The sequence below is a fragment of the Macaca mulatta genome, chromosome 16 (genome assembly GCF_049350105.2).
Source record: "Macaca mulatta isolate MMU2019108-1 chromosome 16, T2T-MMU8v2.0, whole genome shotgun sequence".
Taxonomy (NCBI): domain Eukaryota; kingdom Metazoa; phylum Chordata; class Mammalia; order Primates; family Cercopithecidae; genus Macaca; species Macaca mulatta.
Window position 1 is genome coordinate 87209608 of NC_133421.1, and position 15592 is coordinate 87225199.

The 15592-nt window shown below is 59.2% G+C and overlaps 1 protein-coding gene across 50 annotated transcripts in view; it reads left to right on the forward strand.

Annotated features, from left to right (window-relative positions):
- Window positions 1-15592, forward strand: part of SEPTIN9 (septin 9) — a 215606-nt gene that overhangs the window by 194795 nt on the left and 5219 nt on the right. For 34 of the 50 annotated variants that reach the window (XR_013407346.1, XR_013407347.1, XR_013407342.1 and 31 more), the window contains 7 exons: window positions 3338-3529; window positions 8521-8649; window positions 9245-9326; window positions 9727-9864; window positions 11761-11878; window positions 12835-12930; window positions 13198-13294. Coding sequence is in view for 33 of the 50 variants with exons in the window: in XM_015120462.3 (XP_014975948.3) it covers window positions 3338-3529; window positions 8521-8649; window positions 9245-9326; window positions 9727-9864; window positions 11761-11878; window positions 12835-12930; window positions 13198-13294 (852 nt within the window). In the remaining 17 variants the exon portion in view is untranslated. Of the gene's footprint in view, window positions 1-2436; window positions 2537-3337; window positions 3530-8520; window positions 8650-9244; window positions 9327-9726; window positions 9865-11760; window positions 11879-12834; window positions 12972-13176; window positions 13295-15592 lie in introns of all 50 variants that reach the window. The other 16 variants (XR_013407341.1, XM_077973016.1, XM_077973017.1 and 13 more) reach the window with 5 other exon arrangements.

Below are 15592 nucleotides of genomic sequence, written 5' to 3' on the forward strand. Positions count from 1 at the left end.
CTGGGGAGTTGTTTAATGAGGACAGTTTGTTTTACAAGATGAAAAAGTTCTGGAGATTGGTTACACAACATTGTGAATGTACTTAACACCACTGGACTGCACACTTCAAAAAAGTGACCGTGGTAAATGTTATGGCAATTAAAAGGAAAAGTCACGTGGCCAGCGGCTACCACGCTGAGCTGCGCAGGCCTTGGACAGTGTCGTGGTCACAGACAATGGAGTGGCTGGTCTTTACCATTCTTTCCAGCCGCCCGAGCACCATGGTGTCCAGGGGCCAGGCCCCTGGTGGCTTTCTGTGGAAATCAAAGTTTTAGTTCACAAAAGTGTCTCTGGGTGTGGGGTGTCTGCTTCTCCCACTTGGGGTTCCCGAAGGCAGACCCCAGAGCTCACCTGGCCAGGTAGGAGAGTGAGGCGGGCTTTGGCATTGCTCTCTCTCTGCCTGCCTGCGGGCCAGCTGGGGCCTGCAAGGCCGCCTGTCGAGGGAGGGGTCGCAGGAATGACTCTCACCTGTGCAGAAGGCCAGCCACTGCCCTACGTCAATGGCAAAGATGGGGCTCAGTGGTGTTTTATGATTATTTCTCAAGCAGGGCCCCTGGCGGGCAGGATGTTTGGTTTGACTTTCTGCAGAGTGCTGGTGCCTGGGGAGGGGCCCAGCTGCAGCAGAGGCCGCCCCTCTCTCGCTCTGGGCCCCAGGGGCGTTGGGGGTGAGGAAGGAGAGTTCAGGGGGCAGCACCTCCCCCCAGGCCTTGCTGGGGAGGGTTGAAGGATGCTGGGGGGAGGTGGGGGTGGGTAGGGGCTGGTCTCAGTCCCGGGCAAAATGACTCTCAGACCCACAGGCAGATGGAAGCAATTTTCGGTCACGTGGGTCGGGGCTGAACTGCTGCCCCGCAAGGCAAGGCCCCATGTCTGGCTCCAGGAAGCGGCCCCGAAGCCACATGGTCCGGGGCCAGATGCAGGCTGTGTCTTTGTTTATTTAAAGGTTCTGAAAGCCCAGGGGAGAGTATTTCTGAAAGGGGAGCAGAAGCAGGAGCAAAGCCCCAAAGGCTTCCAGGCTGCATGGCCTGGGGGTGGGGGCACGTGGGGGCACAGAAAGAGGAGATCTGGCCTCCAGGTCTGCCTGGGGGTATTGCTGTCAGCAGTGGAGCTGTGTGGACCCCCTTGGCGGTTCCCAACAAGGAATGATATTGTTCCTTTGTTCCCCCTGTTCCATAAGATAGGAATTCCTGCGCCCCGTGGAGGCTGAGAAGACAGGGAGGTGCTTGTGAGGATAAACCAGGCCCCAGTTTCTGGCTTCCAGAGTCTTTTCCTCTCTCACCTCTGATGCCTCAGGCCTGGGGAGTCTCCCTCCGACACCCTCTGACCGCTCCAGTGAAATAGGCTGAGGGGGATGGCTGGAGGCGTCTGGGGACGGGGGTGCAGCCAGGTGGGGGTGCTCAGTGAGCATTTTTTGAGTTCGGTTCTTGCCCAGCAAGTGGAAGGGCAGTTGAACTGAAGTCTCCCCTGGCCCCTCCTGGCCTGGAAGCCTGCCTCCCGCCTTCTGGGCAGGGTGAGGAGTGGGCGTGGGCCGCCTGCCCGTCACCGGGGATGTGCCCCCTGCAGCCTCCCACGCTGTGGCCCTGGCTCCCACGCCGGCTCCACTCCCCTGTGGCTGTCCCTGGTGGGTGCCCACCCTTCCCAGGGAAAAGCCACTGCCCTCCCCGAGGGCTGGCAGGAGAGGCCCTGCCTGGGAGCACGCTGTGTGGTCCCTGTCTTAGCGCAGGATGCCTGAGGCCAGATCCTCCTTGGGAGGCAGGATGGGGCGAAAGTCTCCCGGCAGGCAGAGCAGGGCCCAAGCGGGGAGGGGGCCCAGAACAGCAGCAGCCCAGCCTGCTTGGGAGCTGAGGGCCACCAAGGGCAGCTCCTGCCTGTGGGGACTAGCGGAGGCACCGCCTCTGTGACCAGCGAGTTGTCTGCACCCACGCGCATGCACCAGTGAGTGTGGCGAGTCTGCGGTGCGCTGGGACCTGGCCCGTGTGCCCTCCAGCCAGCCCTGGTGGGAACCAGCCCCATCCTGGGAACCCCTGGAACTCTGCTGCGTGGGAGGATCCAGGTCTTTGGCAGGTGCCTTCTGGGCGCCCGCCCCCAGCCCCAGGCCTCTGACCCATGTGTGGAGTCTTAACAGCAGCCAAGGCAAGGCCGTCGAAGGGACCTACAGACAGAAGACGCTTGAGTGATTTCGGGAAGTTCAGCCCCACGTGCCCCACAGACCTGAGAGTAAAACTTGGTCCTGGCCTGTGGGTGTGCAGCCTGCGGGTGCTGGCCAGGCAGACAAGACGGCCGCCTGGGTCAGTCCAGGGGGAGGCAGAGGTGGACTGGGCGCCCCCTCCCCTCCATGCACCCAGGGGCAGCTCTGCACCCAGGTACCCGCCCTGCACCCAGCACTTTTCCTTCCCTCAGGACTACTGGCTCGTGGTATGGGATTGAACACACAACTCCATGGGGACGTACGCTGGTTCTATCCCCCTTTCTTGCAAGACCATCCATGGAGACATGGGAGGTGGGGACAGATGCTGGTTCCATCCCCCTTTCTTACAAGACCGTCCATGGGGACGTGGGAGGCAGGGACGGACGCCGGTTCTATCCCCCTTTCTTACAAGACCGTCATCTATGGGGACGTGGGAGGCGGGGATGGATGCCGGTTCTATCCCCCTTTCTTACAAGACTGTCCATGGGGACATGGGAGGCGGGGACGGACGCCGGTTCTATCCCCCTTTCTTACAAGCCCGTCCATGGGGACGTGGGAGGCAGGGACAGACGCTGGTTCTATCCCGCTTTCTTACAAGACTGTCCCTCCTGCGTCTTGGCTCCCGGGTCGGCCTCTAAGGCCTTTGAGTGGCAGCAGGTTTATCTGAGTGGAGGTGAAGGAGAGGGCCAGGTCCACCTGGGTGGCTGGAGGCCGTGTGGAGGCCGGGAGAGGAGAGCGCCCTACACCCTTGTCTGAGCAGCCCTCCAGGGTATAGAGACAGGAGTTTAGGGTCAGCCCTGCCTTAGAGCGGAGGGGGCCCCCAGGTTGGCACAACTCCTAGAAGAGGAGATGGAAAAGCCTGGCCTTGGGAGTCTGGGGATGGAGCTTTGCTGGGGAGGCAGCATGGCTGCAGGATGGTAGCTTTTTAGAGGACACCATGGCCAGGGGCATCCACCCTGGGGAATTCTCAGGGGTCTCCTGGGCAAGTCGCTTCGCCTTTCTGAGCGTCAGTGCCTCAGTTTCTCCATCCAAGGCTGGGTGTGACATCCACCTGGCAGGTGCCTGTGTGTGAGGCCCTGTCTCGCTCTAACTCCTCTGCTCTTCCTTCCCCAGCCACTGAGACGGCTCCTAGCTGCGTTGGCGACATGGCCGACACCCCCAGAGATGCCGGGCTCAAGCAGGTGCCCGCACCACGGAACGAGAAGGCCCCGGTGGACTTCGGCTACGTGGGGATTGACTCCATCCTGGAGCAGATGCGCCGGAAGGCCATGAAGCAGGGCTTCGAGTTCAACATCATGGTGGTTGGTGAGTCCTCGCCCCGCCTGCCACTCAACCCATGCTAGAAACCAGCCTCAGCCCCCAGGGCGGGTTCACAAGCCTTTGGGCTTGGTCTTCCCTTCTGTAAAACAGGGCAGCAACCCTGACCTCAAGGACAGATGGCCAGTGACATTGCGTGTGCGTGCTGTGCCTGGGAGGAGCCCACAGCCTCCAGCGGCTCCTCAGAGGGGCCTGTCCTGCACATGCAGGGCCCCTGAGATGACTTTGGGGAGCCCAGGCCGGCCTGGAGCAGGTCCTGATGAACGGTCACTGCCTCTGAGCAATGACATCAGCCTGTGCAGAGAGTTTCTGTGGCAGCTGTCCCCTCACTGTTGCTCCAGCCTGGCCCTCCAGGCTCCCCGCCGCAGCCTGGCTGGAGGCTCCCCAGCAGCCCAGCTTCAGCACCTGCCCTGGAATTGCGGCCTCATGGCTTCAACACCCCCGGTGGCCCTGGAGAACTGGAGGTCACCACGGGAGGTCGTCGATCAGTACGACCTGGGCAGGGTGAGGGGGCTGGGCTGGAATCTACAGTGGGCTGCCTCTTGTTTCCAAAGCCCCCCAGGTCCCATTCAAACCTCACAATGACCCTGTGAAGGGGGCGTCCCGTTTTCCAGGCAGACACGAGGTGCAAGGAAGGCTGCTGAGGTTCCTTAGCTCACAGGGCAGAGAACCGCAGCCACCCTTTTGACTCCCAGAACTGTGTTCTGCCCACTCCATGGTGTCCAGGGATGGGTCTGGGGAAGTGCCCCCACCAGCTCACACCCTCAACAAAGGTGAGCTTGTGGGGTTTCTGTAAGGTGTCTGGGCACCTTTCAGGCCAGGCCTGTTTCTCTAACTAATGCCAGCTGTGCATGCCCTTCTTGCGCAGCTCTGTGGGTGCAAACCCACACCTGCCAGCCCGATGTCTTTCTTTCCTCTTCTGCACTGACCTGGGCCCTGGCTCCCCTGGGGTCTTGGTGTCCTCTCTGCTTCCTGTGGCCTCATGGGACCTGGCTGCTCGCGGCCCCACTGTGCTCACAGCTGCCTGGAAGCTGGCAGCCTGCTTCAAGGGAGGGTGGAGGTATGGGGTCCCCTCCTGTGGCCCCCACCCTGCTCTGCCTGTTGTGGGGGACATGCTTGTACCCTGAGAATTTAGGGCTGCCTCCCGGGAAGACGGCTAGAGAGAAAGAGAGGGGAGAGGCCCAAAGGCAGTGGCCAGGCTGGGACTCACCTCTGTGGGCTGGGGAGGGACTGCCCTGCTCCCTAGCCAGGGATAGGGTGAGAAGGACCTGGGAACCTCTGGGTCCCAGCCATGGCACAGGCCTTCTTCCAGAGCTTTGGCCCCAAGAAGAGGAAGAGGCAGCCCAGCAGCCCTTGCTGCCTCCTGTGGCTGCCACTCTAACAGCCTTGCCCTCCGGGAAGGGTGCCCAGGAGGCCTTCACCTGTCTGGGCCTCTTTTCAACCCTGAGAAGAGCAGTGGTCCTGATTCCCCCCAAGGTTACTCCCTCCTGGTGATGCTGAGTAAAGAATAAGACATGGGGCAGCTCTGCTCTCCTCCCTCCTCCCTCCTCCCTCTTCCCTCCTCCCTCTTCCCTCCTCCCTCTTCCCTCCTCCCTCTTCCCTCTTCCCTCCTCCTTCCTCCCTCCCATAGCAGCCATGCCCACCTGCAGAGATGCAGGCAAGGTGGAGGGACACCTGTTTGTAGGTCCACAGACCCCAGGGAGAATCCCAGCTTTGTCCTAACTCAGTGGGGTGAAACTTGTGTGTCTTCCCCCGGCTTCTCTGTGAGCCTTGGCTTCCTCATCCATAAAAAGGGATCATCCTATAAAATGAGATTGAGCAAGCAGGCCCTGGGCAGGGTCCCTGACAGGTTGTGGTTGTTCAAGAAGTTACAGCAGTGGTGATGGTGGTGGTGGTGATAAGGATGATGGGGATGGTAATGACAGTGATGATGATGGTCGTGGTGATGGGGTGATGGTGATAGTGGAGATGATGGGGTGATGGTGATAGTGGTGGGATGGTAGTGGTGATGTGGGTGATATTGGTGATTGTGATGGTGGTGGTGGTGATAAGGATGATGGGGATGGTAATGACAGTGATGATGATGGTCGTGGTGATGGGGTGATGGTGATAGTGGAGATGATGGGGTGATGGTGATAGTGGTGGGATGGTAGTGGTGATGTGGGTGATATTGGTGATTGTGATGGTGGTGGTGGTGATAAGGATGATGGGGATGGTAATGACAGTGATGATGATGGTCGTGGTGATGGGGTGATGGTGATAGTGGAGATGATGGGGTGATGGTGATAGTGGTGGGATGGTAGTGGTGATGTGGGTGATATTGGTGATTGTGATGGTGGTGGTGGTGTTGATGGGGTGATGGTGGTAGTAGTGATGGTGATAGTGGTGGGATGCAATGGTAGTGGTGATGTGAGTGTTGGTGGTGGTGAGGGGGATGATGGTGGTGGTAGTGGTGATAGTGGTGGGATGGTGGTGGTGATGTGGGTGATGGTGGTTGTGATGTGGGTGATGATGGTAGTGATGGTGATGGGGTGATGATGGTGATGGGGATGATGGTGATGGTGATGATGGGATGGTAGTGGTGATGTGGGTGATGGTGGTTGTGATGGTGATGATGGTGATGGTGGTAATGGTGGGATGGTAGTGGTGATGTGATGATGGTAGTGATGGGGGTGATGATAGTGGTGGTGGTGATGGTGATGATGGGATGGTGGTGATGGGGATGATGGTGATGGTGGTGATGGGGATGATGGTGATGGTGATGGTGATGGTGGGATGGTGGTGGTGATAGTGGTGATGGGGATGATGGTGATGGTGATGATGGGATGGTATTGGTGATGTGACGATGGGATGATGGTGGTGATGGGGATGATGGTGATGTGGGTGATGTGGTGGTGGTGATGGTGGTGGTGATGATGGTGATGGTGATGGTGGGATGGTGGTGGTGGTGATATGGTGGTGGTGATCAGGGTGATGGTGATGGTGGGATGGTGGTGGTGATGTGGTGGTGGTGATGTGATGGTGATGGTGGAATGGTGGTGGTGATGTGGGTGATGTGATGGTGGTGATGGGTGTGCTGATGGTGGTGGTTGTGGTGGTGTTGATATGGATGATGGTAGTGATGGTGATAGTAGAGGTGATAGTGATGAGGGGGATGGGGATGACAGTGGTGCTGGTGGTGGTGATTTGATGACAGTGGTGGTGGTGATGAGGGTGACAGAAGTAGTGATGATGACGGGAGTGATGGGATGATGGTAGTAGTGGTGATGGTGTTGTGATGGTGGTGCTGATGGGGATGGTGGTGATGATGAGGGTGATGATCGTGATGATAATAATAAAAGTAACAATAATAAAGGGGTACACTTTAAAGTATCCCAGTTGACATCTTCTAGATCTAAGGTGTCGTGGCTGGAACATTGACATAACTCCTGACCTGAGCTTGGCCAGGACACAAACCTGGTGGACAGAGAGAGATGGGCAAGGAGTGTCCGTCCTTGGGCTACTAAACAGTTCAGGCTGGGGATTCTCAGCACCAGCCTTGGCCTCCTGGGAGTCCACACTTTTCCTAGAAAGGTGTTATCAAAGTCAGAACATCGATGTAATTTAGGGTGTTTTGTTTTTTTGAGACAGGGTCTCACTGTTGCCCAGGCTGGAGTGCAGTGGCATGATCTTGGCTCACGGCAACCTCCACCTCCCAGGTTCAAGTGATTCTCATGCCTCAAGCATGCACCACCATGCCCAGGAGACAGGGTCTCACTCTGTCACTCTGGAGTGGCAATGATCCTAGCTCACTGCAGCCCTGCACTCCTAGGCTCAAGCAATTCTCCCACTTCAGCCTTCTCTGTAGCTGGGACTACAGGTGCTCACCACTACACCTAGCTAATTGTTAACATTTTGATGTAGAGACAGGGTCTCGCTCTGTTGCCCAGGCTGGCCTTGAACTCCTGGGCTCAAGCAATCCTCCTGCCTCAGCCTCCCAAAGTGCTGGGACTATAGGCGTGAGCCACCGCACCTGGCCTAGGGCGTTTTTTTTTTTTTTTGTGCTTGCTAGCTTAACCCAAGGCAGCTCTGTGCCAGGTAAAGCAATGGGGCACCGAGTCTGGAGGGGTGTGTGTGTGTGTTATGTGTGAGTTGTTCGTGTGTGTTGTGAAAGTTGTGTGTGAGGTATGTGTGAGAGGTGAGTTGTGTTTGTGTCGTGAGTTGTGTGTGTGAATTGTGTGTGCGTGTGTGTGTGAATTGTGTGTGTGTGTGAGCTGTGTGGTGTTGCCTGTGAATGCCACTTCCTCATCCTTGTTTGTCTCAGTCACCTGTGGACTGGCTGTCCACACACACAGGCACTGTCCCTTGAGTGGCACCACCCTGCACATGGCCCCACAGATCCCATGGGATGTGCATGAGCCTGCCTGATGCTCACACCAGCTCCGCGGGGGAAAGGATTGTTTATCCCATTTTGCAGTTCAGGAAACTGAGGCATGGTGAGGTCAGATGACTTGCCCAGTCCCCAGCCAGTCAGGGAGGAGCAGTTTGAACACCTGAGGCTGCCCTGGGTTTGGTTCCCACCACCCTGCTGAACTGCAGGAATCCCGGCCACCTGGTGCACCCCAGGCAGCCCTGGGCTCCTCCGTGAGCCTGGCCTCTGTCCTGTCTAAAATCTGAGCCACCAGGAGACCTCCTGCCCAGAAAGCACAAGGGGCACAAGAGATGCCTCCTCTCCCAGGCCTGGCTCACCTCAGGAGAGGACTGTGGCCTGGGTTGTGCTGGCACCAGAGCCCGGCTGTGTGGGTTTACACAGTCACTGGACACCCGGCTCGAGGGTGAAGTCCGCGGGTGCTGCTTGGCAGGGGTATTGCCGGGCGGTAGCCCGGACACTGCTGAATCTCAGGCTGGGGAGCCTCGTGCCTGGGTGGGAGGGGCCCCACGTGCAGACCCTGCTGGCCTCTCTGGAGAGACCCCTGACCGGCCTCCCATCGTCTCCCCAGGGCAGAGCGGCTTGGGTAAATCCACCTTAATCAACACCCTCTTCAAATCCAAAATCAGCCGGAAGTCAGTGCAGCCCCCCTCGGAGGAGCGCATCCCAAAGACCATCGAGATCAAGTCCATCACGCACGGTCAGTGGCCGGGGCGGGCTGGGGGTGCGGGACGCCCCTGACTTCCTGGAGCACAGGGGTAGGGGGTCAAGTCCATCACGCACGGTCAGTGGCCGGGGCGGGCTGGGGGTGCGGGACGCCCCTGCCTTCCTAAAGCACAGGGGTGGGGGTCAAGTCCATTACACATGGTCAATGGCTGGGGGCGGGCTGGGGGTGCAGGACGCTCCTGCCTTCCTGGAGCACAGGTGCTGGGTGAGGGTGCCCAAGTCAGGCAATCCCAGGTCCCCAAGACAGGGACTCGCTGTGCCCACCATCCCCGGCATGTTGAGTCTGGGGCTCTGGCTGTGAGGGGTCAGCGTCGCGGACCCCTGTGGGCCCCGTCACACTGAGCTCCCTGCAGACAACTGAGTTTTCCACCAAAAGTCATGGGTGAGGGATGCCCAGGGGCACCGTCACCGGCCTGTGCCCTAGCTGGCTGAGGAAGGCTATTAATTTCCCAGTGTCTCCTTGGTTGTCATTGCTGCCTACCTGGGGCTGCCCCTGGGTCAGTCAGGCGTGGGGTGTCTGTGAGGGTCCTCCGCCTCCCCTCTGACTCTGTGCACGTGGCTCGGTGCAGATATTGAGGAGAAAGGCGTCCGAATGAAGCTGACGGTGATTGACACACCAGGGTTCGGGGACCACATCAACAACGAGAACTGGTGAGGCCCCTCCAGGGGGAGAAGCACTAGCAGGGGCTTCAGGGCTCCCTGGACCCCACCCAGAGTCAGCCCTTGGGGCTCCCCAGCCCACGGGGTTGCAGGACCCACCTCCTGGGACCTGACGTGCTGCTAAAGTCGCATGTCTCAGGGGTCTGAAAATTCTGGACCAAAGCAGAATTACCTGGGGAATCTTGCTGTCCCCAACTCACCTCCTGAGGCCAGCCTGGGGAGGCTGGTTTGAGAGGTCGAGGATAAGGCTGTGGCCTCTCTGCTCAGCAAGCCAGACCTCCCAGGGCGTGCATTGGCAGGTGGGGTGTTGGGCTCTGAGTCCTGGGAATGGGTAACCTGCTTGGGGAGGCGTCCCATGTGCCCGCTGACTCGTCCCCCATCCCCCACGCAGCTGGCAACCCATCATGAAGTTCATCAATGATCAGTACGAGAAATACCTGCAGGAGGAGGTCAACATCAACCGCAAGAAGCGCATCCCAGACACCCGCGTCCACTGCTGCCTCTACTTCATCCCCGCCACCGGCCATTCGTACGTCCCTGCAGTGTCGGCGTCCTCATGCTGGGTGCCCTGGGTTCCCTCTGTCCCCTGGGGCTCCCCGACAGTGCTGTCTGCCCTGTTGCTGGGCACAGAGGGGCCGAGTCGGGGGCCGTGGCCACCAGCTGTGAAGTTGGGGGTGTGCCGTGTCTGAACCTCCAAAGCCTCACTCTGATCCCTACACAGCATCCTGCCCAGTCCCCATCCTTCAGCTGTGTCTTGGGGAGGGAGCTGAGGGTCAGGCAGGCCCTGGGCTGTTCTGGAGCCTGGTGGTCTGTGTCCTGCCTTCTCAGGCCAGGCTCTGGCAGGTGGAATGGGAGCCCCCAGCCTAGCACCCTTAGCGGTGACCTGACCTTCTCGTCTGGGCCCTGCCTCATGGGACCCCTCGGTGGGTTTGGTGCGTTCTTAGGCGGGAAGCACAGAGATCAGTGCTGGCCCCTTCCAGGGCTGCACGGGGCTGCTGTTGGCCTTGGCAAGAGCCCTTTCTTCCCGCTGGCTCTGTCCGCACCTGACGTCGCCCCCAGAGGTCTGCAAGGGTGGGAGGCTGTGTGTGCCCTGGCAGGCGGACCCTTTGTGGCCTCACAGACCCTCTGTCCTCGGCTTGCTGTGCACCCCCCGCCAGACACCTGTGGCCCACCCTGAGCCAGGGCTGGGAGGAGGTGGACCCAAGGCCAGCAGGAGGGGCTGGTGGAGGCAGCCGTGGGTGGCTTGTTGGCGTGGGTGGGTGGAGAAGGTCCTTCGCACCTGCTGGCCCAGACGCACGTCCCTGGGTGGAGGAAGTCCAGGGGTTTGGGGAAACCCATACTCTGTGGGCAGCAGGTGCAGGAAGGAGCCTGGCTGGTGGGCAGCAAGCCTCGACCAGAGTCTGTGGGAAAACCCAAGCCCGAGTTTTCGAGCCCACCCTCTGGATCATCCCCTGTGGGCCGGCAGGAGTCCATTCAGGAGCAGGGCCAGCTTGCTGCCCACAGGCCTCTCCTGAACTGAACATCTACCCTCCCAGGGCAGAACGGCCCATCTGGGGTCCCGTGGTAGCTGTTCCAGCTGCTCCAAGCTTTGCCTCAGCTGAGGCTGATGGCAGGAGGCAGAAGCCCCTCCTGATGCCAGCTGGGCAAGCCAAGGATGGCGGGCAGTCTCTGGCACTTCTGCCACTCCCCAGCACTGACCCTTTGGCTGGGACCCCAGCTGGGCATGTTTCCTGGTCCCGCCCGAGGCGCCCAGTCCCATGAGGCAGGGGCGGCCCTTGGTCATCTCTGCTTAAACTTCTGCCCGGAGCTGGATTCTCCGCAGCCATGTCTGTGACTGACTTATTCTCACTGTGGGAAAAGCTCTGCTCCAGATCTGGGGAAGACAGTGCTCCAGTTCCAGGGCCCTGCCAGCCCCTGCCACCCACAGCTTTCCCCACATCGGACCCCAGGCTCACTGGGGCCAAGCAGGCAAGGGGAGGAGCCTGCCTGGTGCAGGGGGAGCAGCCCGCCTGGTGCAGGGGGAGCAGCCTGCCCGGTGCAGGGGCACCGCACACTAGTGCTAGCTTCTGTTTCTTTGGCCTCTCCCCTCCCAGCCAAAGCCCCACGGCAAGACGGCTGCTGAGCCAATGGCAGCCCCTCTGTGTGGACACGTGAGTGTGTGGTTGTGACTCCATGGACGAGGGTGCTTGGAGCTGGCCCTGGTCTGCCTGCCCTGCACAGTGGTGTCACCTGTGTCTGGGAAACACCCTTGTCCTTCCTCTGCCCCACACTCACAGCGTGGCCAACTCAGCCCGGGGCCCCGTCCTTGCCAGCAGGGACCCCCGTGAGCCCTGAGCCAGCACCTGAGAGCGTCGACATCTGCTTGGAGGTGGGTGGCCCCCCCTCGCTCCCCCAGATGAGCCTCATGCACATCCTTCTGCTTCAGCCTCAGGCCCCTGGACATCGAGTTTATGAAACGCCTGAGCAAGGTGGTCAACATCGTCCCTGTCATCGCCAAGGCCGACACACTCACCCTGGAGGAGAGGGTCCACTTCAAACAGCGGGTAGGGTTCCGTCTCCACCCACCCCAGCCCTTCTGCACAGCCTGGAGACGCTGCAGGCCTGGCAGGGGCCACCCAGTCTAGAGGAGTCACATGGTCGGGAGACCGAACCGCCAGTCACTCTCCCAGCGGGTGGTTGGCCTGGTGGTCCCTGGCCTGGGTGGCTGCTGGGGGCCGTCCCTGAGATGGCCTCTCTGGCTCCCCCATATCTCAAAAGCAGCTTTGGGGGAGGGCCCATTCTCCAGCAGATTCTCTGGGGGGGTTTTGGAGAAGGCCTGGACCAGGCGGATGGTGAATCTCTCTTTCAGGGAGTGAGGCCGAGGAGGGGCCGTGAGACATGGCCCACCTTGTTTTTTGTCTTTTTTTTTTTTTTTTTTTTTTTTGAGAAAGGATCTCGCTCGCTTGCCAAGTTTGCAGTGCAGTGGCGCAGTCATGGCTCACTGCAGCTTCCACCTCCCAGGCTCAGTCATCTGAGTAGCTGGAATTACAGATGCATACCTCCACGCCTGGCTAATTTTTGTATTTTTAGTAGAGATGAGGTTTTGCCATGTTGCCCAGGCTGGTCTCTAACACTTGGGCTCAAGGGATCCTCCTGCCTCAGCCTCCCAAAGTGCTGGGATTACAGGCATGAGCCCCCTCACCCTGCCTGGTTTTTATTAGATGGAAGAGAAGTTGGGCCAGGCGCGGTGGCTCACGCCTGTAATCCCAGCACCTTGGGAGACCGAGGCGGGCAGATCACTTGAGGTCAGGAGTTTGAGACCAACTCACCTGCAGCTGCCCCTGCTCCCCCCGGGAGGCACAAGAGTTGGAGGTGATTGGGGTCACAGACCCCCAGAGCCTGCCCTTGACCCTGAGCCTGGGGCAGCTCAGTGTGGAGGTCATGTGGCGGCAAACACCGGGGGCGGGGGGCGGGCAGAGCTTGCCACAGGGATGTGCCCAGCTCTCCCCCTCTATCCCAGATCACCGCAGACCTGCTGTCCAACGGCATCGACGTGTACCCCCAGAAGGAGTTTGACGAGGACTCGGAGGACCGGCTGGTGAACGAGAAGTTCCGGGTGAGTGGATCCACGGGGATGTTCTTCCCGGGGGACCCCCAGTTCCTGCTGAAAGGTGTGGTGGGGGGAGGTTTGGGGGACCTTAAGCCATGAGATGATATTCTTGGGGCCAGAGAGCACTGAGCCCGGGTGTCTGTACCTGGTGCTCTCAGGCTGAGGCTCTCGTTTTTGGGGGACCCCAGACTCAAGGCAGCTCCTCCCAGGGGCCCAGGAAAGGGAATGGCCTTCCCGCACATGTGTAACCAGCGCCATCCGCCCGTTCCCCAGGAGATGATCCCGTTTGCTGTGGTGGGCAGTGACCACGAGTACCAGGTCAACGGCAAGAGGATCCTCGGGAGGAAGACCAAGTGGGGCACCATCGAAGGTACTCGCTGCGGGCGCCAGGGCTACAGACAGACGGGAAACAGTCCCTCTGCTGACTCAGAGCCTGTGGGCCATGCCTGAGCCGGGGACGAGTGGAACCTCAACCACTGCATTGCCCCACCCAGAGAGAGGGGTCTCCTCGTCCCCACTCAACCCTTGGGAAGTGAGAGGGCAAGTGGCCTGTGCGGGTGCCTCCACCCCGGATCTCTCCCCGGGCAGGGAAGGATTCGGGGAGACAGGAGCTGGGACGGAGGCTGCCAAGTTCTAGGAACTGGTGCAGGCTCTTTCACGGGCACCTGTGTGGCCCTGGACAAATCGCCCAACTTCTCCGGGCCTAGAAAAGGGGTGGGCCGTAGCTCTGTGAGCCAGATGGACCCTCGGACCCTCACCCTGCTGAAGTTCCTGGGACCCTCACACCTTAGTCTCTCGTGGCTGTTGTAACCAATTAGCACAAATGAGGGGCCTTGAAACAACACAAATGTATTTTCACAGTTCCCGAGGCCAGAGGTCCAAAAGCAGGGGCTGTTTCCTTCTGAGGCCCTGAGGCCCAGCCTCTTCCATGCCGCCTTCTTTCTGGGGGCTCCCAGCACTCCTGGCTGTCTTGGAAAGGCATTACATGCTCTAATCTCTGCCCCATTGTCACAGGGCTTTCTTCCCTGTATCTCTTGTCCTGTCCCTCCTCCTCCTTTTTTCTTTTTTTTTGAGACAGGGTCTCACTCTGTCACCCAGGCTGGAGTGCAGTGGTGCAATCTCAGCTCACTGCAACCTCTGCCTCCTGGGTTCAAGTAATTCTCCTGCCTCAGCCTCCCGAGTATCTGGGATTACAGGCATGCACCACCACACCTGACTTAATTTTTATACTTTAGTAGAGACAGGGTTTCACCATGTTGGCCAGACTGGTCTTAAACTCCTGACCTCAGGTGATCTGCCCACCTTGGCCTCCCAAAGTGCTGGGATTACAGGTGTGAGCCACCGAGCCCAGCCTGTTTCCTCCTCGTTGTAAGGATGCCTTTGGACTTAGGGCCTAGACTAAGTGGATGATCCCATCTGGAGATCCTTAATGAATCTTTGAAGAAAGACATTTTCCAAGTCAGGTCACAGTCATGGGTACCAAGGCCTGGACCTTGACCATATCTTTGAATGGATGGGAGCCCCAGGTGGGGGGGGCCACAATTCAACCCCCTCTTGGTGGTGACACCCCGGGAGGGATGGGCCCAAACGTTTCCTGCGCTTTCCTCTCTCTGCCGCTTCCTTTCTCATTAGAATGGAAGAGGGGAAGGTGCAGAGGGAAATGGAGCAGGAAAAGCCACCTTGTTCTGGAGAGCACTTGGCTGAAAGGCCCAGTAGCGCAGGAAGCACAAGTCTCTTAATCTTCCAGGGCCTCAGTTTTCATCATCCACAAAGTGGGTGCAGTGTGCCAAGATTTTAGTGAGTTGAGAGACTGTCCCAAAGACCACGAGAGCTTTTTGGGAAGCTGTTGCTCTAAGAAAATGGTCATAATGACAATTATCAGGAGGCATCAAACGCTCCTGTGCCCCTGGCTTCAATGAGTTATCTCACTTCATGCCAAGAGCTCCCCGCACCCACCCTCCTTGCAGAGTTGAGGACGTGCTGTGAGCAGAAAACCTCCCAAGGGATCCAGAACGGGAGGCAGCTCTAGAATCCACAGCTCCAGCCCTGCACCAGACTCCCTCGAGATGGGAGTTCATGCCTGGAGGAGGGTGTGGAGAGGCACGCGGGCCTTTTCCCCTGTCTGCCCTGCTCCCCTACCACCGAGCCTGCCCCACCCACCCCGCAGGAGCTGCCCAGCAGGGTGCGGCCTGGGTGTTTTCCAGTATCCGCCTGTGATGTCAGGCTGGCTTGCCTCCCCTTGGCCCCTCTGCCTGCAGTTCCTCTCTTCCTCTCTGCCCAAATAATTCTTGCTGTTTAGGAACCTTTTTATGAAAGACAGGTTTAGGAGAGCTCGGGATGGATGGGCCTGAGATGGGCTGGCTGCTTTGCTATGGGCGTGCCTCTGCTGCACCCTGGTGACCAGCCTTGGGTACTGCAGGTGGCTGGTGACGGAACCTGTCAGGAAATGCACAAGGCTGGGGTCCCTGCACCTCTCTGACCTGTGCATTGTTGCGCGCCACTGGCTCCAGCTGAGGAACAGCCTGGAACCTGTCAGGACAGTTGTGAGGTGGTGGGGCCCACATTCCAGCAGTCTTATATGGGGACCCTGGAAATGTGCCTTCAACACTGATGGGTTTTTATATCGGGGCCCTGTGAGTTCCTAGCTGACCTGACACCCGGGCTAGTA